Genomic DNA, 24,774 nt, shown 5'->3' on the forward strand with positions numbered 1-24,774 from the left:
ACTTGTGAAAAGTAGCTCTCACGGTGGTGCTGAGGACTTCTGCCCCAAGTTACCACTCATCTCCCCAGTGTCTAAGCACCATGGAACCAAGAAGACCTCATCCAGTGATCAGAGTGGAGCCGGACACGTTGCCGTGTTCACAGACCTTTCAGCAGTGTGCTCACAAGTTTCTCCAGTGGTGTCTGGTGGCAATCCTGGTGAAGTCTAAGGATCCGATGTGCTCTTTCACACACTAGCTGAGATGGGCCTGTCGTTGGACCAACTTGATGTCTCAGAGACTTAGTTCCAAACAAGCTGCTTGGCTGGAGGGATGTTACTGTGTGGACAGAGATGGTTTCCTGTCCATTTTGTCTGGTTGTGACTTTATGTCTGCTGCTTGCATTTGGGGTTTCTCTGTGGACACTGCGTATGCAGCCAGTGTGCTTGTCCTTACCTCCACTTCTCCCCTTTACAGCTCACAGCTTATAGGTTAGTAGAGGTCTGATTAAAAAATATATATATATAGTGAACCTGGCTTGAACATATTAGCTCACAGGAAAATAAGTCGAGGGAGTAGCCCCTGTGTGAGCAAAGCTAGTGGTGGGCGGAGGCTCACTCACACCTGCAGATGCAGGGGACGAGCGACTTCAGACTACCTGGGATGTTCCTGCAAGGGTGTTTGATATGACGCGCTGCCACGCTAACATGCCCAGAGCAGGTCCCCATCGCTTTGACGTGCTCTGAGTGAGCGCTTTACAAAAGAAGGGCCCAAGCAGCCCAGTGTCTGAGCGACACGGAGGTCAGAAGATGGGCAGGTGAGCTTGTCAGCCAGCGTTTTTGTTGTTAGCTCGTGAGACAACAGAAAACGAGTTACAGCAATGGCCCCATTTCCCCTTCCCATCCTCATCAGCTTCTCTCAACATGACAGCGTCTCCCTGCCGCTTTCATCAAATTCACCACCAACCTCTCCTCCACCTACAGCTCCAAGGAAGCTCTTTTGACCTCTAATGCCTCACTTTCCTTCCTGCAGAAGAAAGGTCAAAAGAATTAATCTTTTAATTTTATATATAGTAATGTAACCAAACAGGGCTCCCATGCAACGTTTTTAAGCTCCTTCAATGATATATTACACACAAGCTTAGCATCCTGCTTAACCAACTAAGGAAAAGTAAAATCAATGTATTTCTATTACCTCAGGTACAGCTCTTACCCTGATTGTACCACCTAGAACTTTTTGTTTTTTCTTTCCAAAGGAAAACCACATTTGAAAGCAGGAAAAGGACTGGAGTGGCTAATCTCCGCTGTCTACTTCACAGGATTTAGCATCGCCATAGAAACAAATCTGAGCATGTCTGAAGGTTTTCCTAGATTAGGTTAGCTGAGGCCGGATGACCCACCCTACATCCCATGGGCTGGGATTGTGGGCTTCATGGAAAAGAGACAGCTAGCTGCACACTGTACGCATCTCTCTCTTCTTCTTGACTTTGGCTGCAATGTGGCCCGTTCCCTCAGCTTCTGCCTTTCCCGCCACGATGAAACGTACCCTCAAACTGTGAGCTAACATCCACCTTCTTTAGGTTGCTTTTGTTCAATATTTTGCTACAGCAATGAGAAAAGAAACCAATGCAGGGATGAAACCAAGACTGCCAAGCCAGCAGTCTTGAGTGAGAGATGTAGGGTGAGTGGAGAAGGGAATCAGACGCACAAGAATGTGAATGACCTTCGACCTACCACAGTTAATCGGATGCATTGCTCTGATTTCTCCCCAAGGGAAAACCTGGCGCCTCAGGACCCCCAGGCGACAAAGGAGCAAAGGGCGACATGGTTGTATCCAGAGTCAAAGGTGAGCATGAGCCATCGCTTAGCCCCCTGACACTTTACGGGTGATATACGGATCACGCTTTCGCATTGATTTCTCCTATGACCAGTGATCAATTCTTTATAATTTAGGGTTGTTGAGAATGCTATAAAAGCACGCCCTACCCTTCACAGAGTGGTGTGAAGGTTGAACCCTGAGTCCTCTGTCCTTTATTTGAAAACATAAATGCTCCTTTAATCATGTATCCACGTCATCTCTGTAGTGAACTTGGCTTTGAATCAAAGCCCTCTCTCGACTTGCCTTCTGTCGGCTCACTGCACTGCTGTGTCTCGTGCTAGTCAAGGAAACTTAAATTACAAGTGACATTCACTTAGCCTAGAGGAGTTTGGGTGAAGTCGTGTAATTTATAAAGTGTAAAATCTAGGAGTAGGGTTCACACGGGCACAACCAGATCCAGGACCTGTCATGGCGTCAGGAGGCTCGCCCTTCATCCCTCGGTGCTCCATTTGCATTTTCTCCCACTAGCCTGGCTTTCTCTGGGCTGCAGTGACATGCCTCAGGCAGCGCCCACTCTTTGCATTCAGAGATGAGGAGGACTCTATTTTTCAAAGCTAGGTAGAAGAGCAATTTCCCAAAGGACAGTGTAGTCTAAGACAAAAGTTCTCATTACCAGTTCCCCTGCCCACTGTGGCTAGGATAGAATGCCATATGTTCCATCGCTGAGGCAAGGGGAGATCCTGGTCCCTCCACACACCTCTTCCAAATTTTCCAAATAAAGAGATTTAGTAGGTTTGGTGATTTTAATTCTCCCCCATGGCTTCGTAATAGTTGGAGTGACACTGGTCAACTTAGGTACTCAGGAAACCTGCCAGCCCATGCAGAGTCGGGGCAACTATCTTCATCTTTATCCTTCTCTTTCTTCTACTGAATTCCATGTGGATAAGAGCTTGTAAGTCTTTTCACCTCTCTTCTCAGGGTACAAAGGAGAAAGAGGAGCTGATGGGCCTCCAGGATTTCCAGGACAGCCTGGACAACATGGGCAGGATGGACGTGCTGGAGATCAAGGGGATCCAGGACCCCCAGTATGTACAACTCCCTGGCATAGAATTTCACTTTCTTACAAGCACACAAACAACTACTTTCCCCTTTGCCACTCAGTGAAGTGTCAACATGTAACATCAGTTACAGTTCAGCTCAGTGCTACAAAAATAGATGACTTTTAGGGAAGATGTGGTGTGGGAGCTGAGGATGTGGCTCAGTGATAGAGCCCTGGCTCTGCACACATGAGGTCCTGGCTTCCATAGGCAGCGCTGGAAGAAAAAGAAAAGAAAAAAAGGAAGAGATACGGCATAATGACACGTGGTCTAACCTCAGTGGCAGGGCAGTCAAAGAAAGACTTTGTGTCCTTAGATTTTGAATCATACCTGTGCTGTATGAATTTCCTTCTTGCTAAGCCCCATTGCATTTAAGTCTGCGCAGTCGGCTCTCTGGGACAGAGGGTAGAGCGCAGGCCCTGGTCTTTACCCTTAGTTTTCCCTCCCAGTAAAGAAACACATGAGGGGAAAAAGCAAGCCGGCAACATGACCTAATGCAAACTCAACAGACCGAGGTGTTGGCTGATGGAAAACTCCCACTGAGAAGTGAAGGGTAGATACTGTATGTAGATGATTCACTTTACAAGAAAAGAGCACGAGGCGTGATCCATTGCTTAGAAATGAAAAGTATATTGGGCATGTGTAGTACTTTTGCATGTTCTACAACACCAACAGTTCCTACTGCACTGGATATTTTCTTTGTAACAGTTGTCTACGGAAAGGCAATTATCTTCCCAGTTTTGCAAAAAGAAGCAGAGCCTTCAGACATGGTCCTTAAGGCCTCTTGCTGTGCAAGGAGCCTAAATGGGAGGGGAAACTCCAGTCTGTCTTATTCTGAAGTGTTTTCTATTCTCATCAAACTATGTTTGCCTACCAAGCATGATGACAAAACACAGTAAATGTGGATCTAGGGAAGGGCCGCACTATGACTTTATAGGAGCAGCCTTCACATGCACACACACACCCAGAAAGAACAAATACGAGGAGGAGCTTACAAACTGGGCATCACAGTATTTATGCTCGTTGACTTTTCAGATGATCTGAAGTGCGTGAATGCTCTTTGCTTTAAGCTTGTTAACCATCGCTTCATTCGTTCTTCTACCACAATGTACTTGTCACAGTGTAAAAATACAAAATGTATTTGTAGATCAAATGGAGGGTCAAATTTAACCTGTGACCAGATTCACTGAAACTCTCCAGAAACCCAAGACTATCACAGACCTCAGTGAAGACTGGAGCCCTCAGAAGGATAGAAGACAGGGCCCCCAACTTAGAACGTGCTTTCCTCATATCCGAGAGTCCTTACCTGTTCACACGGATGGGTGCAAGATGAGGCAAGGACACGTCTGGCTGCGGGAGGGCAGCGCTGAGTTGGGAGCCGCATTCCCGCGGGAGGTGTTACATCCACTGCTTAGCTTTCCCAGCCACGAGGCAAGGAGGTCCCAGCAGATTGGGTCACATGCAAATTTTGCAACTTGGGATCTATTTTACCAAAAGCAATGCTGCCTAGAAATGATTCTGGTGGTACACTGCATTAGGTTTGCAGAGGTGCAGGGCTGTCAGGCAGCCCCAGCTCAGACTCAAGAAGTGGGGAAAGAATTTGTAGTCCCTTTACTCTCAGGTGTTGAAGGATCAGGGAGTCTTTCCAGGTACCTTGTCATAAGCAGATAGGAAACAACTTTCGAATACAGGATTCACTTGATTTGTATGTAAACCCACCACCTCCCTTGACTTACTTATTTATATGTTGTGACATTTGGTGTTAAGAGGTAGTTCTGCATAGAATTTCTTGTTTAATTTTCTGTATTTAAAGTATAACAAAACTCATTTTCTATATCTATATATAACACACACCCACATCAAATATGCACATGCAAGTATACAAATATGTAAGTAAATTATTAAGAAGAATATAATTATTTCAAGTAATGCCTCAGACTAACCATCTCTCAATTATTAGCTTTTTTCATATGTGCTTACAATGAATGCTTTGAGTTCACAGACTTTCAAACATCAGTAATTGGTACATGACCTAACATTCCCAGGGAGGCCATGAGGATGCGGTCCCAGGCAGGAAAGGGGTTCCTGGACCACCAGGCCCTCCAGGGAAACCTGGACCTATGGGACCTCCAGGACTGGGATTTCCAGGTCTACCAGGAGACAGGGGTCAACCAGGAGTGCCAGGTCACCCAGGCATGAGGGGCCCTGATGGCGCAAAAGGGCAGAAAGGTAATTTTGAATGTTTCTGTGGTGGAATGTCAAGTGAAATTGTGAAAGCTAAAGGGAGTTTCTGCTGGGCAAAGCTATCACAGCATTGACGTGTTAGCCAAACGAAATTCCATCCAGATGGGTCTAAGCCTTGACAGTTGTAAGAAAAACAAAAGCATTATCGCATAATCAATATTTAAAACAATCTCAAAATTCTGAGTCAGCTTTGTTGCTTCATTGGTTTGGCTTATCAAAATTGCTTTACATCCATTCATATCCCAGGATCAGCTCATAAATGTATTAAAATTATACACATATATTCAAAGTACCTGTATTGTATAATCTTTTGAGACAATGCAGCATATCTTAATAAAAGAAGCATTACTATTTCATTTAAAAATCATTGTTCATGAAAAACCAGTTGTAAGCATTCTAGGAAGAAAAAGAAGGATATTTTAAACATATTTGACAGTGATATGAACTTCAAAAAATAAGATTACTTTTAAGGCTGTAGCTGGTAGTTTTAAGATGACAACAAAGATTTATTAAAGTTGTTTTCTTTTGTAATATATATTGTACCCTGTGTTACATTGTTACTTTTGAAATAAATAATATATCTGGTTCTCACTTTGACAACGTAGCAAAGCAAATTCCTTTGCATTTGATAAGATGCAAATTCATTGTAAAAGACATAGAAAAATAAATAATTTTTATTTATCTCATACATCTTTGATTTAAAAGTATAGGAAGCAATAAGCATGTGGTGTTGGTTTGTTATGAAAGTGAAGCTTTTGAGTTTAGGAGGATCTGAGAGTTCAGAGTCAGAAGTCATAGAGTCTTAATCAACTTGCCAATTAAAATGGGAATGACGACCTCATGGCTGAGTTATTAGAAGAACAAGAGACAATACGTTTGAAGCACCCACCTCATGGCAGGCCCTTAAAAGTGGTGGTTATTAGTGCCTTGCCCAGTCTCTACATGTGTGCATTTCCCACTGTGCAAGCCACGAACAGCCTTCTGAACTCAATGTTGAGCCTTTGGTGCTATTTCATGATTTATCAAAACGTTTGATCCATTGAATTAGATATTTACAGACTTATGCATTATTATTTATGTATTAATAATTTCTATTTTCCTAAATTATTTAAATGGATGCTTCTTAGAGTCAATGCTTTTTTATTATCTCCATTATTTTTGCAACTATTTTGACAGTTAAGATTTAAGAATAGATCCAAGAAATTTGATTTAGTGATATTTAGAAACTTCCATTGAACTCTGTAAGCATCATATGGAAAAATATCTTCAATGACTTGTCATAGAATCTCACATTGAATTGGGTGCTCAGTTATGTAAATGCCACTTTTTTTTTCTTTCCAGGTGACACCATTCCTTATAATGTAACCTACCCTGGGAGGCCAGGACCTCCAGGTTTCAGTGGACCTCCAGGTATTCTCAGTGAAAAGTTCTACTATTGTTATGCGATCTCAAGGGATTGGGATCTGGAGGAAAACTGTCAGATGTTGACAGTGTGTCTAATCTGCTGGTTTGAGCACAATCCATGGGGCTTCTCCACTTTCTCACCAACAAAATTTACCGTGACTTGATCACCTGCCGCCTAAAATAGCTGCCCTTTGAGGAGTTTTCTTTTTCTTCCTATGTCTCAAGAGTGAAAAGTGTCCACTTGCCTATGGGTTCTAAGATCCACTCCTTTCTGCCTTCCCAGAGGCCCAAAATCAGAGAAGGAAATTCAAAAACTGTCCAAGCACCATTATCCCTGATTTTACTTTCATATCTCTGCTTCACTTGAATCAGTGTCTGTGTTTAGCTGAATTAAATCCCAGGTCGATAACAGGGGTTTTCATTTTCATTTCCTTAAAGTTTACTTAAACCAGCTCTTTAAGAGTTAAAGTAGTAAGTCAGTGTGTTGTCTCATGTCCTACATTTGTACAAATGTACATAAAAGTTGGATCATGATGGATTTACTGTCTATCGCCCCTGTACTCACTTGATTTCATTGCAATAGGTCACCACAGCTTCAAAATCTGGGTGGGCACCAGGGCATTCCTTTCTCCCGCGAGTCTGAGTTGGTGTGGTCAGTGTCTGTTGCCTTGGTCCCTGGTCCTTGACTTAGCGAGATCAGCAATACACCGTCTACTGCTGACCCCTTACCTGAGATCACAGAGGTACAGGAGCCCAGCTTCACAGTGTCATGCCACGCCCAGGGTCTCTTCATAGTCATATCCCATTGGCCGAGGAATTTCAGATTCCTTTTGCAAGTATGCTTTTATATTCATATTAATAAACACACACACACTTTTTTAAAAAATCCCATTGGCTCAAACCAGTAATATGACCAAGCCCCAGGTCAAAGGGCAGGAAGATACAGCTCCCCCGCCACAAAGCGATGGTGAGAAGGTGGAGCTGTGTTTCTACAGCAATAGAGACCCCAGGTGCGGGTCGACCCACTGAATGTTCACTCCCACTTTTACTGGTCCCTGATCACAGGTAGATGAACAAGCTTGATTGTGTTCAGCAGTTTTACCTTCAGGGAAGTGAATTCTCATGTTATACTGGCAGATGTACCTCCTTTGAAGTCCACAGTTCAGAGGCTATTTTAGCTAAGCAAACTCTTAGTAATAAATACGAGATTCAAATAAAATCTCAGTTCCTTTGGCAGACAGTTTGCCTGTGCTCCACATAAGGGCAAAGGTAGCCAAATGCAGGGCCATTGACTCAGCCTCTGTTCAGGAACTTTCTCAGGACTTCCATCCCGAGAGACAAGGACTGCAGATGTGTGTTTCAGACCTGGTACGGAAGGGCTCAGAATTTCATCGGATGGCAGGTACACCTGTGAAGGGCTCTCAGGAAGAATCTGCTAGTAGTTTCTGAGAAAGTGCCCGAACAGAATGACTGTAAAACACTCATCTGGGACATGTGACCCACAAAATGCTTGTGTAAACTGATGAGAATCATTTTTACTTCTAAGAGACATAATCCAGACATTTAAAAATCCCTCACTGTGTTCCTGTTTGCTTTGTGTTTGACTGGGTCTGTGTTTTCTTCTTCTTTAGGTCTGAAGGGCTTTCCGGGTCCGCAGGGAGCTCCTGGGCCGAGGTGTTTAGATGGACAGAAGGGCCGACAAGGCAAACCAGGATCGTCTGAAATGCCAGGTCCACCTGGTAAATGAAGGGATTGCCTGCTTTGGGAATGTCTATCAGGAGCTCTGAAGTATTTCTAAAAGTAGATATATTTAAGGGGCTGGAGGGATGGTTTAGTGGTTAAGGTATTTGCCTGCAAAGCCAAAGGACCCAGGTTCAATTCCTCAGGACCCACATTAGGCAGATACACAAGGGGGCACATGCATCTGGACTTTGTTTGCAGTGGCTGGAGGCCCTGGTGCGCCCATTCTCTCTCTCTCTCTCTGTCTCTCTTTCTTTGTCAAATAAATAAGTAAAAATAAAAAGATACACTTGAGGTAATGAGCAAAGGGTCCATAGATGATGGGAAATGGTTGTTACTGGTACCGAGACCCTCAGCCGTGCTGTGAAAGCTGAGATGATAAGAATCTAATGCTGCCTAAGCTGTTCTCTTGTGTGGTTGAAAGTGCTCAGCCCAGCACGATGGCCAGATGAAGAAAGCAGCCAGGGAGCTGCCTGTGGTGGTGACCACCCATACTCAGGACTTGGAAGGCTAAGGCTCAAGTTCACGGCAATCCTAGAGCCCACAGGGAGTTCCAGCCAGCTGAGGCGACTAACTGAAACCCTGTCTCAAAAACAAACAACAAAATACACCCCCAAAACAAAAATGATGACATAAAAAGCAAAACAAGTCAGGTGTGGTGGTGCACGCCCTTAATCCCAGCACTTGGGAGGCAGAGGTAGGAGGATCGCTGAGAGTTTGAGGCCACCCTGAGACTATATAGCAAGTTCCAGGTCAGCCTGGGCTATCATGAGACCCTATCTCATAAAAACAAAAACTTAGAAAAATGTCATTGGTATGCGGGAAATAATTACCATTTATCTCTCTGGTAAGGTGGTAAGAATATACTTACTTATTAAGCTTCTAAAGTTATAGCAGCATTGCCTACAAGGTACCTCTTATGTACTGAGTACACATGCCTATGTTCTTATCAATGTAGTGGTCTTAATAAGTATTGGTTCCATACTTGCATACATAGCAACTAACTAATGTTTTTGTTGTTAAATAGGATTTCGTGGCAACATGGGAGATCCAGGTTTTGAAGGTGAAAGGGGGTCTTCCCCTATTGGACCCCCAGGCCCTCCTGGGCCACCTGGAGTGGATGGTCAGAAAGGACTCCCAGGGGACCCTGCATTTGGTCACCCAGGACCTCCTGGAAATAGGGGACTTCCAGGAGTGCCAGGGATGAAAGGACGCAAAGGTGACCCAGGGTATCCAGGTGCTGAAGGTATGAGGCTGCTACTGTCCCTGGGGTACAGAATGTCAGCTCAGCTTTGGAACAGGTCCTTGTAGAACCGACTGCCTTGCTTTGGCCAGCTATAATATCGACACTGCCCCCTCACAGATGTGTACTGGTTACATCTCACGTACCTGCATCTCCAGCAACCTTATACAACTGCTTGCTTTAGGTTCAGATGCTGTGTTTGCTCCAAAAAGCATGAGAGTAACGGCCAGGTAACCTGCTCACTGCCAGTGACGTGGTGGAGGTAGGTGAGGCAGTGTGAGGACAAGCAGCTCGGGGGTAGAGTGCTGTGCTCAGGGGAGTGCATGGGAGAACTGGACAGAGCCAAGAAAGCCAGCTGTGTCTGCACAGGTGACAGGGCGGGGGTGAGTCTGCTGCAGCACTGACGCTCCAGATGTGAAGAGGCCTGGGCCCTGACCTGTGTCCTTTGCTCATCAAGGATCCACCATGGAGGTTTTTTGGATCTTAATGTATATAAAATAACCCACAGGATGTTATTAAAATGGCCATTTTCAGGGCTCCAATCTTAGGAATTTTGATTCTTTATCCTGGGGTAGGATCCAAGAGCCGTGGCAATGAGTCCTGTGGGTGATGGTTATCACAGTGTGCAAGGCACAACCGGCACTATATTGGATTTTCCCAAATGGTGATGGACCAATCTTTCTTAGATATCCACCAAAATGAGTTAGTACAGTTGCCACCAACCCCTTAAGCCCATCTCTATGGGCTCCACAGCCTCAGAGTCAATCATGAATCAAAAGTATTCACAAAAGAACGTATCTGGGGCCAGGCGTGGTGGCGCACACCTTTAATCCCAGCACTCAGGAGGCAGAGGTAGGAGGATCGCCATGAGTTCAAGGCCAACCTGAGACTACAGAGTGAATTCTAGGTCAGCCTGGACTACACTGAAACCCTACCTCAAAAAAAAAAAAAAAAAGAAAGAAAGAAAGAAAGATACAAAAATACTCTTATTGTTCAGTGGAGAACATTGGAAAAATGAAGAGAGAGCTAAGTAATACATACACAGAAGGGGGGAGAAATACTATTTAACTATTAGCAATAAAATCATATTTGTATAGATAACATAAATGGAAAACATAAGCTGGAGATATGGTTTATGGTCAAGATGCTTGGCTCTGAAGCCTACAACCCAGGTTCGATTCCGCAGTACCCACGTCAGCCGGATGCACAAGGTGGCACATGCCTCTGGAGTTTGTTTGCAGTGGTTGGAGGCCATGGCATACCCATTCTCTCTATCCACCTCTTCCAATCTCTCTCTCAAATAAATAAAGAAATTATTTAAAAATAGAAAACATTTATGGATTAGTATGTATTGTGAAATACCCTAATAATTATCCTCCGCAATGACTAGTTTGTTAAAGGTAGATAAACCAATACAATGAAAACAGGGAAATTAAACAGGATTTTAAGCTGGTAGTGTGAAATTATTATGGATTCACTTTTCTTTCTGAACATTATGACAGAAAGCTGAGCATATTTGTGCACTGAACATTTTGTTCCTATTACAGAGACTGTCTGAGAAGCCTGCTACAAAGGTACAGGTTACCTAGAGTCAGAAAAGCTTGTGGCTTCTTATCTGCCTAGGGCATTGCTTTCATTATCCACATAACATTGTGAAGTGACTCATTCAGTGATGTGTAGCTTTTTCCCATTCATTTGAAGCTTCCCCCCACAATAACAAAACCTGTTCAGAGATTTAGCTTATTTGAGTCCCCAGTAAGAGTCAAGTGATTTCTGGCCAGTACTGAGATGCATAAACAGTGTCTTGTAGGTCATCTGTGCAGTACTCACCCATGAATGTCTTCAATGTCCTGTATCATTTCAGGGTCTGCTGGCATTCCTGGAACCCCAGGTCTTAAAGGTCCCAAGGGCAGAGAAGGAAGTGCTGGGTTCCCAGGTATCCCAGGCCCACCTGCCTATTCCTGTGGAAGAGGTGCTCCAGGGCTCCCAGGCCAACCAGGACATCCAGGTCCTCCTGGTGGCTTAGGTACGTGTCAGAAGGTGTCAGGAAACAAGGGTCCGGGGCTCCCCCTGTGTGCGGTCAGTCAGCTTGTCTCTTGCTCTCATTTATGGATGTCAGCAGAAGTACGAATCCCAAGTCAAAGGCAAAAGACTTTATTAGTCATGAATTCCATGCCGGTTTGTGTTATTCCCCCGTCATCCAAGTCCCACGGGAAACATGTATGTGTTTAGCCAGGTCCCCCGCACCCCACCCCGCCACCTTGCTTTATATGAGAGGAGAACTGAACTTAGGAACCACCACTTTATAGCAGTCCACCAGCAAGCCTGCTTATGTTTCGGGGATGGTGCAATGTCCTCTTCAAGGTCACTCACTGCAAACACAACTCAAGAACAGGCCTGTCAAGAAGACCAGGATCTAACATTCTTGGCATGCCCAGAAATGCTTGAAAGAGCGAGAGAGCCCTGTGAAGGAGTATCTTCCGATGGAAATCTATTGCTTACAGATTAAGGGGCTAGAATATCCCAGTCCAGGGCACCAGAGGAGTTGGTGGTGACCTGTTCCTCATAGATGGTGCCTTTTATGTGTCCTCACACAGGTACCTTCAGCCTCTTTCACGCAGTCCCCGAGGCCATGAGCCCCATTCTCCAGAGCCAGTATGAAGATAGAAAACCTTTGTACATCCCATGGGGAGATATTTATTCACATGATCTGCTTCTTGTTCTCTATCACCCAGAGAAACATATTCTTAGATGGAGTTGCTTTTGTAGTTTTAAATGTCAAATACTGTTTGTTGAGTTGGGTGTGGTGGCACACACCTTTGATCCCAGCACTCTGGAGGCAGAGGTAGGAGGGTCGCTGTGAGTTCAAGGCCACTGTGAAACTACATAGTGAATTCCAGGTCAGCCTGAGCTAGAGTGAGACCCTACCTCAAAAAACAAAAGAAGAAGAAGAAAAATACTGTTTTGTTTTGTTTTGTTTTTGTTCAATTGATACATAATTTAAGCTCCTGGGAGCATATTTTTCATGCCTGCCTGTGAAGGCAGTTTTCAGTTTTCAGATCTTCTTGTCACTGTTCTTTGTCTCAGGGGCCCCAGGTTGGAAAGGACTGCCAGGAGACATGGGGCCTTCTGGACCAGCTGGAATGAAGGGTCTCCCTGGATTCCCAGGACTGCCAGGGGCAGATGGACCCCAAGGACCTCCAGGAATTCCAGGCCCCATTGGAGAAGATGGGCTACCTGGTCTTCCAGGACCAAAGGGTGAGTAGTGTTTTCCTCTATTTCTCCCCAGTTTATAAACTTGAAATCAACTCTCAGGCAAAGCTGTTACATATGACCATCCTAGTAGACTAGCTTGACTTTGTCCTCTTAATGACATGTATCTTCTTCTTCCCTGTACTATCATTTCCAATGGCAGAATTGTTCTGTGAAGATAAATTTCAAAAGGCCTTGGCGGGGAGGAGTATTGTATGCACAGTACTCTGGCCACTTGAGCCAATGATGTCCTAAGATCAGGGCTAACTCATTTCATCCTGGAGGAGTCCTCCGCCATCACCCCTTATCTCGGTGCTGTTAAAAGCATGATGGGATCAGGACTCGGAGACACCCGAGCCTGGGGTAGAAAACAGGACTGGGTGGAGCAGTGTGGCATTAATGGTCATGGGAGGTTCCCAGCTCTAGCTCACCTTTCGCACGGGTAGGTGGGAGATTGCACCTCTACATGAACAAGGAACACACATGGATGAGCCACAGGGCCCGAGGAGTGTTTTCCTCACAACTTTGCTCTCATTTCCCAGGACCCCGGGGGTTGCCTGGTTTCCCTGGATTTCCAGGAGAGAGAGGAAAGCCAGGCCCAGATGGACAACCTGGCCCAAAGGGACAACGTGGAGAGAAAGGCTGGCCTGGCTTTCAGGGAGACTTGGGAACAAAAGGTGCCAAAGGTTAGTATATGTAATTATGCGGGAGACAGAGGGGCTTGTTTTTGGTGCTTAATCAAAAGCTATTAATATGGTCTCTGAAAAATAAATTGAGGATTGGATTTATGCAGTTCTCTGTTGTTTGCTTACCTCCCATCTAATCATAAATGAAATGTTCTATTATTAGAAAATTTGACAAGCGACTCTTATTTGGTTATACTTTGGCATGTGCCTGTGCAAATGTTTGTGGGTACACATGGGTGTGGGGGAGCCAGAGGTTGATGTCAGGCATCTTCCTCAGTCTACCTTATGTACTGAGATAGGCCGCCCACCTGCGCCCAGGGCTTGTTCATTGAGCTAGCCGGCTGCCTCAGGCAGGCCCTGCCTCTGCCTCTGTTTCCAGGGCACTGGGGTTGCAGGCTACGCTCCCGCTGGCTCAGGTCCTCTCTTTTGTGCAGCCAGTGCTTTACTGACGGGCCCCAATGAGTGGTTCTTTTTTAAAAAATATTTTTATTCTTATTTATTTATTTGAGAGAGAGAAAGAAAGAGACAGAGAGAAAGAGAGAGAATGGGCACACCAGGGCCTCTAGATGCTGCAAACACACTCCAGACACATGTGCTAGCTTATGTGGGTACTGGGGAATCAAACCTGGGTCCTTTGGCTTTGCAGGCAAGTGCCTTAACTGCTGAGCCATCTCTCCAGCCCCAATGAACATGCATATTTGAATGTGTATGAACACACATGTATGGGTGTGTTTGTACACATGCGTGGAATCTCGACGTTTGTGTCTAATTTTTTTCCTCACTCGCTGCTCCTCACCTTATTTTTCACTTATTTGGTAAGAAAGGAAGAGAGAGACAAAGAGAGAAAATGGGTGTGCCAGGCCTCTAATCATTGAAAATGAACTCCAGATACATGTGCCACCTTGTACATCTGGCTTATGTGGGTACTGGAGAATCAAACCTGGTTCCTTAGGCTTCACAGGCAAGTGCCTTAGCCACTAAGCCATCTTTCCAGCCCAGACATTTTTTTTTTTTTTTTGAGACAAGGTCTGCCACTGAACCAAAAGCTCACCAACTTGGCTAGACTAGCTAGCCGCTGAGTTCTAGGGATCTGCCGCCGCAGCACTGTGATTCAAGGTGCACGCACCACAGCCAGCATTTTGAGTGCTGGGGTCTCAACGTGGAGGCCTCGTGCTTGTGTGGCAAGTGCCTTGCCCACTGAGCCATCTTCTCAGCCCCTGCTCTTTCCATGTAAGCAAAGGAATAGGCTGGTGAGGAAGAGGAATGTATAGACTCAGATGCACGAGATGGGGATTCCAATTCTTCAGGACAGGCAAACACTCTCGTAGCCTGAAATGTTCCAAACCTCTCAACTCACTGACGACCCTGCAGCAGTGCAGTTGAATGTGGCAAGTGCCCTGGGCGCCCCAGCCCCGAGGAGCGGACGAGGGGTGCGGGGTGGAGGCGCAGCGGCGCCAGGACTACAGCCCACCAAGCCGCCAGCATGCTGCTCACAGATACAGCCCGGAGGGGTTGCTGCAGGGGAGGGCGGTAGCAGTTGGGCCATCTGCGCAGTGCGTTGCATGTTTGTTGCATGTGTTTGTTCCTCTCTCCTGTTATTGATCTCTACAGGAGCCAGAGGACCACCTGGAGATGCAGGAGAAATGGTCACCATTTCCAAAAAGGGGAACATGGGGGATCCTGGGCCTCCTGGAGATGACGGGTTCCCAGGAGAAAGAGGTAAATGCTGAAAGTTTATAATCTTATCCAATAAGTTGAGACTTTATAGACCATTCAATCAAGTTATTGTGTTACACCACATTCTGTGTAACAGGGAACTAGGAACTTTCTGGTTCTTCAGTATGTAATTCCTTTCTTTGCTGAACTTATCTGAAATCCCTATATATTTATAGATTTGGATATTCCAAACTAAGGTTGGCCTGAGATATATGTCAAGTGCTCCTTCCAGACTTAAAGTCACTCTGCTTGGGGCAGTTAAATACCTAATACAAGAACTGAGCCATTTTGACCAGCATCGGTATGCATATGAATCACCTGAAAATCTTGTTAAATACAGCATCTGGGGACCGGGGAGAAGCCTCAGTGGATAAAATACTTTCTCCACATGCATGAGGACTACAGTCCGGATCCCCAGCTCCCATTAAGAAAAAGAACAAACAAACTGGGTATTAGCCAGGCGTGATGGCACAAGCCTTTAATCCCAGCACTTGGGAGGCAGAGGTAGGAGGACTGCCATGAGCTCGAGGCCATCCTGAGACTACATAGTGAATTCCGGGTCAGTCTGGGCTAGAGTGAGACCCTACCTCGAAAAAAAAAAAAAAAAAAAAAAAAAACAACTGGGGCATGGCAGGGTGTGGCTGTCATCTGAGCACATGGAAAGCAGAGACAGGAGGGTCCCTGAGACCCACTTGGTTATCTAGTCAAGCCAAATAGGGGAGCTCCAAGATCAGTGAGAGATCCTGTCTCAAAAACTAAGATGGGGTTGAAGAGATGGCTTAGCAGTTAAAGCACTTGCCTGTGAAGTCTAAGGACCCATGTTCTACTCTCCTGATCCCATGTAAGCCAGATGCACAAAGTGATGCAAGTGTGCAAGATTGCACATGCACACAAGGTGGCACATGCATCTGGAGTCCAGTTACAGTAGCTGGAGGTCCTGGTGTGCCAATTCTCTCTTCCTCTCTCTCCCATTAAAAAAAAAAAGGTTAAGGTGGGGCGTGGTGGCACACACCTTTAATCCCAGAACTCAGGAGGCAGAGGTAGGAGGATTGCCGTGAGTTCAAGGCCACCCTGAGACTCCTTAGTGAATTCCAGGTCAGCCTGAGCTAGAGTGAGACCCTACCTTGAAAAATCAAACAAACAAACAAAAACCTAAGGTGGAAAGCAACTGAAAAGTAAACCCAACATCACCCTCTGGCCGCTCACACATGTGTACCCATGCACATAAGAACACACATAACCACATGCTCACAACACTCACACATGTGCACATGCTAAAAGTCCAGATTCCAAACCTGCAGATCTGGGATGCCAGCCACCCTAGGAAGCATCACATGCTGCTGGTGTCACCAACATGGCCTGGCAATGGTCTTGAGTGCATCTGTGTTCTCTCTCAATTTAGGGTTAATCTGCCTGAGGTTTGGGCTATGCTTGGCTTGAACTAGCTGCTGGGGGACCTGTTGCAGCTTCTCTGGGTCAGGTTCCTCCTCATTTATCAGATGAGTATGTGGCCCTGTGTGACCCTTCCTTCCTGTGATGTCCCCCAAGTCTATTCCTGAGCAGCGTCTTTCATGGTGAGGGCACTAAGGACAAAAACTCAAGAGTGTGGTATAAGGAAGGAGCCAATATCACAGTACCTTTGGCTTCACCCTTAACAAGTCATTCAGAGCCCACATCGCCTAGCCCAAGATCTCGCCCAAGGGGTTGTTGACACTTCTGACCTCGACAGGTGATAAAGGCAGCCCTGGGAGGCCAGGGGAAAGAGGCGATCTGGGAAGATATGGACCACCAGGACTTCACAAAGGGCCGCCTGGGAGAAAGGGGCAGCGTGGACATCCCGGTCCTCCTGGCCCTCCAGGTTCACCTGGGCTGAGAGGAATCATTGGTTTTCCGGGCTTTCCAGGTGACCAGGTAAGGGGCTACTAAAGGAGGTGGGAAGAAATGACAAACTCTTTCTGCTCACAGGGAGCGATGACTGGACAGTGTATATTGCTTTCCTCTGCTCGTTGTTGGGATGTGAGGGGTACCATGATCGAGCCTTCTGGAAGGTCATGATGTTACTGAAATGTCTGGCCCATGCACATGGCTGGTTGCCCTGGTATAGAGGAGTGGGTCAGACTCCACACATTCTAACCCCGTTTAAATGACCCCACCAAGTCTCACTTCAATAACTGCAGGTTTACTGGACTCAAAAGTCATCTTAGGGCTGAAGGAATGGATTAGTGCTTAAGGTGTTTGCCTTCAAAGTCAAAGGACCCAGGTTTGATTCCCCAGGGCCCACATTGGCCATATGCAGAAGGGGGTTCACGTGTCTGGAGTTCGTCTGCAGTGGCTGGAGGCCCTGGCGTGCCCATTCTCCCTCTCTCTCCCTCTTTCTCTGTCAAATAAATAAAAATAAAATATTTTTTAAAAAGTCATCATGGAGAACTACCCAAATTCTGGTTTCTAAGCCTTTTCATGTGATCAAATATATTATTGACTTTATCAGGGCTTTATAATCATGAGTAACATACCCCTGAGAAGCCAAAAAGTATAGTAGCCTATATTGCACTTCTGCAAAAATCGCACGCCTTTAATCCCAGCACTCAGGAGGCAGAGTTAGGGGGGATCACCATGAGTTTGAGGCCACCCTGAAAATACATAGTGAATTCCAGGTCTGCCTGAGCTAGAGTGAGACCCTACCAAAAAAAAAAAAAAAAAAAAAAAAAAGAAAGAAAAGTATAATATAATTGCCTTTCCATCTTTTGGAATAAAATAGATTTCAAAGTATATAGCTCAACAAAACTTTCAATAAATATTTCAATTTTCATGCCAACTTTTCACTCAAAACTTGAAATTAAACTTTTGTGGTGCATAGAGGATAGGTGGTGAGGTTGTAGATTGATGGATCCAGCCCAGGATGAGTTTTACCAACTTTCTTTTTTAAAAAAATTATTTTTACTTACTTATTTATTTATTTGAGAGCAACAGATAGTCAGAGAGAGAAAGAGGCAGAGAGAGAGAAAGAGAATGGGTGCATCAGGGCCTCCAGCCACTGCTAACAAACTCCAGATGCATGCACCACCTTGTGCATCTGGCTTATTTGGGTACTGGGGAATCGAGACTTGAACCGGGGTCCTTAGGTTTCACTGGCAAGTTCTTAACTGCTAAGCCATCTCTCCAGCCCTCAACTTTCAAAAATTAGACACATGTAGTATACGCTTGCAATGCATTTCCAGTTTTCTCAACCACTGCCAATTATAGTAACCATGTTGATTGCAGACAATTATAACTGGATCATGTCATGCTTTTCCACTGTATTGAAAACTCAGCTAAGGTCACACTTTTTTGTTCCATTAAATTGTCAGGGTGAGTCGGGTTTTCCAGGCCCTCCTGGATTCCCAGGAACTGATGGACCAAGAGGACCTAAAGGTAAGGCCTGGAAATACAGTGCTACCTATCAAACTCATATTCCTGGGGGACGGTAACACATATCAAACTAACATGTATTAAAACAACTGTTTAAACTATAAGGCACTAATTATTAAAGCACCTTAAATCCTGTCTATGAATGGGGCGTGGCTTTGGACAAACACTGCAGCTGATGTAGTTAGGGTGAGGAGCCTCAGACTGGACATGCTTAGTCACTAAATAAGCGTGATTTACATTTCTTCTTCAAAAGTGGTTACAAGTAGGGGACTTTCACATTTGATTTTGATTTCTTCTCACTCCAGTGTTCAAAACTCCTTTCTCTTCTGCTTGGCTGTGAATTTGTTATCATCTCTTTGCCCCTTTCACAAAACAAAGCTGCTGCTTCCTGCTTGGAGGGATCTGAAATAGGCTCAACATCCCTGGAGTGTCATGGCGCCCACAGATAGGAGACATAGTTCTTTCTGCCACACCACATGGCTGACAAAATCTAGCCTTAGGAAATCCATGGTTTCTCACTATTCTCTGTGGATTGTTTTCGCTTCCTTGTTTATTAGCTGGCTTGATCACTCTTTACATAGTATCCTCCCTAGGTATTTCTCAATATGATTGGATTTTGCCCCAACATGTTTGCACATCAGAGGAATTTAGCACAGTCCCCTTTGTTTCTTCCTCTACAAATCAAGGGTCTCACATTCTCATGTTTGAAATTACAACTTCTCAAGGAAAGCCTGGCTGACTTTCTTCCCTCTCCAGGAATTAGCCATGGTTATGAGAAGGGTCAGGTAGGAGTATCCAAGCTACAAGGCATGGCTGTTTCAAGCACGTGTCAGCAGACAGGCATTGTGAAGTGTGCTAACCCATGGCTCCTGTCAGCTTGCCCTCCCCTTGCTCTGCATTCTCAGTCCTCCATTTAACTGTAAAGTAGGCCGTGGTATCTGGAACCATACACAGTATTGTTGAACAGCTTTCTAGGACTATTAGAATTATTGTCCACAGCGGTCTTTGGATGTGCATCTCTTAAGTCTTCAGGAAAGCATTTGTTTGTGTATAAGTGACCTTTCTCATCACTCTGAGAAAACATCTGACAGAATCAACTTAAGGGAGGAAGGCTTTAGTTTGGCTTTTTAAGAAGAGATACCATCCATTATGGAGGGACGGCACGGCAGTGGGGGTGTGAGGAGGCTGGTCACATTTGGTAGGTTGTCAGAAACAGAGATGAACGCTGAAGCTTCCTGCTTTTCCTATGGGATGGTGTTATCCACATTTAGTGTGGGTTGTCCCCCCTTGGTTAAACCTCTCTGTAAATACTCTTACAAACATGGCTGAAATGCATGTCCTAGGTGATCCTAAACCCACTCAAGTTGACCGTGAAGAATAACTCCAGGACTTCAGGATCCTAGTTTTATAAGCACACAGAGTTGAGTTTTCTTAGGATATCTTCAAATGTGACCTTAGGGGTAGAAACTTGCTGTTTCTGCCTTTTGCTTTTAAACCATAGATTTACTCAGTGCTGTGTGGTGTCTTACAAAGAGCCAAATTTGAAAATTTGGGGAGAGGGACTTAAAAACACATAACAAGCAAACTGCATATCAATGATTATTGTGGGCTATAAAATTGTGTGTATCATGATCTCTTATATCTATATTTCCATTTGATCTTATTGTGCAGTCAAAATTAAAAACTCAAAAATCATGGAAGTTGCTAAGTCACTTGTATGAGACCAAATTTAATTTTCTTAAATAATGGTCCATGTGGTGTTTTTTTTCACTTATAGGAAACAAAGGTGACCCTGGCAGTCAGTGTGGTCCACCTGGTCCCCAGGGTGAGCCCGGTAGCCCCGGATGTCAAGGTATAGCTCCATGTTCTTCTGTTTAAAGAGAGGAATTTACATCAAAACAGAGTAATGAGTTTTATCTCTATGCCGGTAAAGGTTATATGAGTATATATGAGTAAGATACATATCAAGAGGATTATGTGTAGCTTTTCTGTACCATCCCTGACCCAGAAGGGCACCAGTATCATACGCAAGGGATTCTCTATGCATGTTCTTGTTGTTACAAAGTCAAAAGTGAACATTTTTTTAAAGTGCGTATTGCAAAGCAATTAAAATTCAGGCTATTTTGCAGCCTCTGTCATTTAATATGGCCTCAGGTTATTCTGGAAGCCTCTTTTCTCCCGCTGAGAACTGCATATATGAATGCAAATGAGGCATGCCATTGTGGAGCTATCACGGAATCTACTCTAATTTGCTAAACATCAAACCCAACCAAACAAACCTGAATCCTTCTCACCAACAGGCATCCGAGTCGTTCACAGCAGTGGTATTTTGTTTATCACTGCTGATGTGGAGTCCCTCAGAATGAGCTGTGGTGCCCCGGTGTGTTCTGGGGACACTTCTAGCCCCACGGGGTGTCCTGCAACACAGAGGAGCTGCCTGAGCTTTGCCCGGCCAGTGCTTTTCAGGGAAAGGGGGGTCATCGGGTTCAAGCTGATTCAAGTCATATCAGGACCTTTGGAGGGGGATTGATCCTGGACATTACTGTGTGTTGATTTACATTTTATATGTTTACTTTTCAGAAAACATTACAAGTCTTAGTTTGTACTCCCTCCCTGCATCCTCTGGGGGCATGTGTCAATATGTAAAATACTCATACCCTTTCACTTAGGAATTCTAATCCTAGGAATTTGTCTTAAATTAATATCAGACAAGTGTACAAAGATCCATTCAGGGGGATATCCACTGCCTGAGCAGAGCAAATGTCTGTGCAAAGGTGATTGGTTAAGTCACTCATGCCGAAGAGTATGTGGCCAACAATGTGGGACTAAGAACCAGGTTTGGATTGACATTGGTTCCTTATGAATTAAGACTTTATATGAAGAATTCTATGTATTACCTTAAAATTCCCCTTGTCAATAGCTATGTTTCATTCTTATAATAGAATGCCAAAGCAGCACTATTATGGTTTTGCTTTCTGTTTTCATGCTATGAAATTGGTAAAAATGGAAATCTAACAGAAAAACAAGTTTCACAGACATGGTTTCCCACTTTTTTTTACCACCCTTTTTCATGGTAACAGCCACAGGACATCAGGTCATTCTTCCTGTCTGTCTGTCTGTCTATCTATCTACCTACACATCTATCTATCATCTATATCTATCTATCTATCTATCTATCTATCTATCTATCTATCTATCTATCTATCTATCTGTGTCTATCTGACACAGACACATATACTTAGATAGTATAATATTTTAACCAAAAGGTGTAACTGAAATCTGCACTTAGTGAGGGAAATGGTTTACAAGCACTATTGTGAGGTCTATTAATGAATGCCAGAGTGAGAAGTCCCAGAAAGGGTGAATCAGTGGCTCAAAGTCAATCCCCATCATCGCCGTGTACATAGCCTTAGGCAATGTGGCTGTCTTCTTTGCTCCCACTTTCCTCACCTATGAAAGTGGCCTTGTACATGCTACAGGATTTCACTGAGGCTCAAATGGTATACTTAAAAATCACCTTGGAAATGGAAAGCTACACACATGTGTGGTCATTATCACTACCATCATTAGTCAGCAAAATATGAAGAGATTTATCAGTACTTACTGGTAATTTTATTGTAAGTCCTGAAGATATCAAATTTTATAGTATAAAATTGTATATTCTGGAAGCCTTTGATGTTACCTACTATTTTAATTGTAAAAAATTGGAAGTCAGAAACTAATTTATATTTAGACTTTCCCACAAAACTTGCCTTGCCCTACTTGGCCTGATATTCTGTGGTTGTTGCCATTTAGATTGTTTCCTTGTTTATTTTCCATGGCTTTATCTTACAATGTCATTTTAAATTATTATATGTTACTCAGCAGCACAAACTTTAGCTAAGGAAACATTTCCATTGTCTGGAAAGCACTGCACTGAATGTGAATGAGCCCAGTGAGGAAGTCTAGATGTGTCACTTGTCCTGGGGTTTGTATGGCTGTATCGGGATCAATCTTCCTACCACCAACTCTTTCAACTCAGAGAGAAAATACAGTACAGATGAAGGCTGAGGTGCTTGTCTCAACACAGCTGGGAGGCACAACCCTGAAGGTTGCTTTTGTACCAGGAGCTGGGGGGGAGGGCTGCTGCCATCTCCCTTGGAGGGAGGGGCTCAGAATATCATATTTCATCAGGGGTCAGCTGTAGACTTTGGTGCATTTTGAGTGTTGTAAGGAATAGTGGTTATAACCCTGCCATGGGTCTGTAAATATTTTATTTGCAGAATTAGAGATTGATGTTAATGCAGATCATTGGCTTATAGCATAACCACGAACTAAAACTGTACATGCAAATAAGCCCCTGGGAAAACAGTCATATTTAAATTGTCAAAAATATCATTTTATCCTTAGTCAATTAGCAAAAATGAATGTGTAGTCACCTGGCTGCTACCTCCCTAACTCCTTGATCACTGGAGTTGCCTTGGCTGGTCTGACTGGCTAGGTGGGGGGATCCTCCCTCTTCATCCTCTTGAAGCTATGTGCTCTATCAAGCAGGAGGGCCCCCGTGGAGGAGGACCATCACTCAAGGGTACATAAACACCAAACAAGCTATAAATTACCTGGAGAACAAGGCAACAGCTGGGAAGTCCTCAGTGAGAACAGGGCTTGATCTTCTGGTTGTGGCTGTGGAAGCCAGGCTGGGTGAGGGGACATGGGATGCTGTGAGTGGGTGCAGCTCTTAACTCCAAACTTGCACCTAGAACCACTGCTGAATGGCCTGTTCTAGAACACCAGAGGGCAGCTGGCCTATTCTCTTCAGCAAGTTCTGTCATGAGTCTGTTTTACATGTTTTTGATTTTAGTTTAGTTTTTAAATTTTTTATTATTTTTAAAAATGTTTTATTTATCTACTTGAGAGAGAGACAGAGAAAGAGATGGAATCAGATAGGGAAGAACAGGTATACCAGGGCTTCTAGCTACTATGAATGAACTCCAGATGCATGTCCCCAACCATATGCATCTGACTTTACGTGGATACTGAGGAATTGAACCTGGGTCCTTAGGTCCTGCAGGCAGGTGCCTTAAATGATTAACCATGTCTCCAGCCCTGGCTTTTTTGTTTGTTTGTTTTATTTAGCAGACATAGCCACTTGATGCAACATGCATCAAGACTTTTGTCTGGACAAACTATCTGTGAAGGGCATAACAGGGACAGTGGAGAGAATTCAACCAGGAACAGTAGTCAAGGCTGACTACTGTTAGCTTTTCTGGATGCAGTAATGTTCTTTTGTAAGGTAGATGCTTACCTCCTGCAGTATTTTGGGATTAAAGGATGGAATTCCACAGTGGTAGTGATTTACTTTAAAGTACTTCAACATTTGAAAATGTACTTTAAAGGAGCCAAATATATCACACTATTTACCTAGAAATTCTCCTTGTGGGAATTTTTCTCAAGGAAATGATTTAATAGAATAAAATTGATTGAAGATGTAGAAGGCTCATTATGTGCAATAGCTAAGGTAGTGAGAAATAGCTTGATTGCCCATTGTTAGAAAATCAGATTAATTAATTTGGGTTAAATCAATGGGCTAACAGCCAGTATTTAAAAACTATCAACCAGCAAACTTGAAAATTACATATGATAGAATACCAAATTAAAGTATCAGAAAATAAAGTTGTGGGTATTTGGGCGTGTGCGCACGTATAAAATATGTGTGAACATGGTAGGATTGAGAGAATTTTGTAGTCAAAATTTCTTTAATGATATCTTCCTTATCAAGTGGGAAAAATTAAATATTCAAAAGTAAAACTAGAAGAGAACAGCAGGAGTTGAAGTTGGTTCTTTGAAGGATTCTCTGTGTCCAAAGCAATCTATAGCTCCTTGGATGTTGATCCTTCTTTCTCCAGGACACTTTGGGGCCCCTGGAGAGCGAGGCCTGCCTGGAGCTCTGGGACTGAAGGGACCCTCAGGAAGGCCAGGACTGCCTGGCTTCCCAGGCCCCCCGGGATATCCAGGTACCTTGACAGAAAGCCTAGGAACTTCCAAGCGCTCAGCATCTTGGTGAACCAGAAAGAGACATTCTTCACAGACTTGAACAAGGCTGCTCTGCCTCCCAAGCGTGTGCCTTTGGACAGGTCACTGAAAGTGCCTCTTCCTCACAAGAACGCCAGCCCCCGTCCTGGGCCACACTGATTCCATACAGCAGCTTAG

General features: G+C 44.4%; 1 protein-coding gene across 4 annotated transcripts in view; it reads left to right on the forward strand.

Moving 5' to 3' along the window:
* The window catches only part of Col4a4 (collagen type IV alpha 4 chain), a 162,523-nt gene that overhangs the window by 107,645 nt on the left and 30,104 nt on the right, over window positions 1–24,774 (forward strand). For all 4 annotated transcript variants that reach the window (XM_045146847.1, XM_045146846.1, XM_045146845.1 and 1 more), the window contains exons 23-36: window positions 1,750–1,822; window positions 2,774–2,880; window positions 4,938–5,121; window positions 6,478–6,546; window positions 8,172–8,279; window positions 9,308–9,526; window positions 11,388–11,549; window positions 12,611–12,781; window positions 13,318–13,461; window positions 15,073–15,180; window positions 16,907–17,088; window positions 18,525–18,588; window positions 20,363–20,437; window positions 24,471–24,578. In XM_045146847.1, the coding sequence (XP_045002782.1) occupies window positions 1,750–1,822; window positions 2,774–2,880; window positions 4,938–5,121; window positions 6,478–6,546; window positions 8,172–8,279; window positions 9,308–9,526; window positions 11,388–11,549; window positions 12,611–12,781; window positions 13,318–13,461; window positions 15,073–15,180; window positions 16,907–17,088; window positions 18,525–18,588; window positions 20,363–20,437; window positions 24,471–24,578 (1,774 nt within the window). The remainder of the gene's footprint in view (window positions 1–1,749; window positions 1,823–2,773; window positions 2,881–4,937; window positions 5,122–6,477; window positions 6,547–8,171; window positions 8,280–9,307; window positions 9,527–11,387; window positions 11,550–12,610; window positions 12,782–13,317; window positions 13,462–15,072; window positions 15,181–16,906; window positions 17,089–18,524; window positions 18,589–20,362; window positions 20,438–24,470; window positions 24,579–24,774) is intronic.

This window comes from Jaculus jaculus, chromosome 4 (assembly GCF_020740685.1).
Source record: "Jaculus jaculus isolate mJacJac1 chromosome 4, mJacJac1.mat.Y.cur, whole genome shotgun sequence".
Taxonomy (NCBI): Eukaryota; Metazoa; Chordata; class Mammalia; order Rodentia; family Dipodidae; genus Jaculus; species Jaculus jaculus.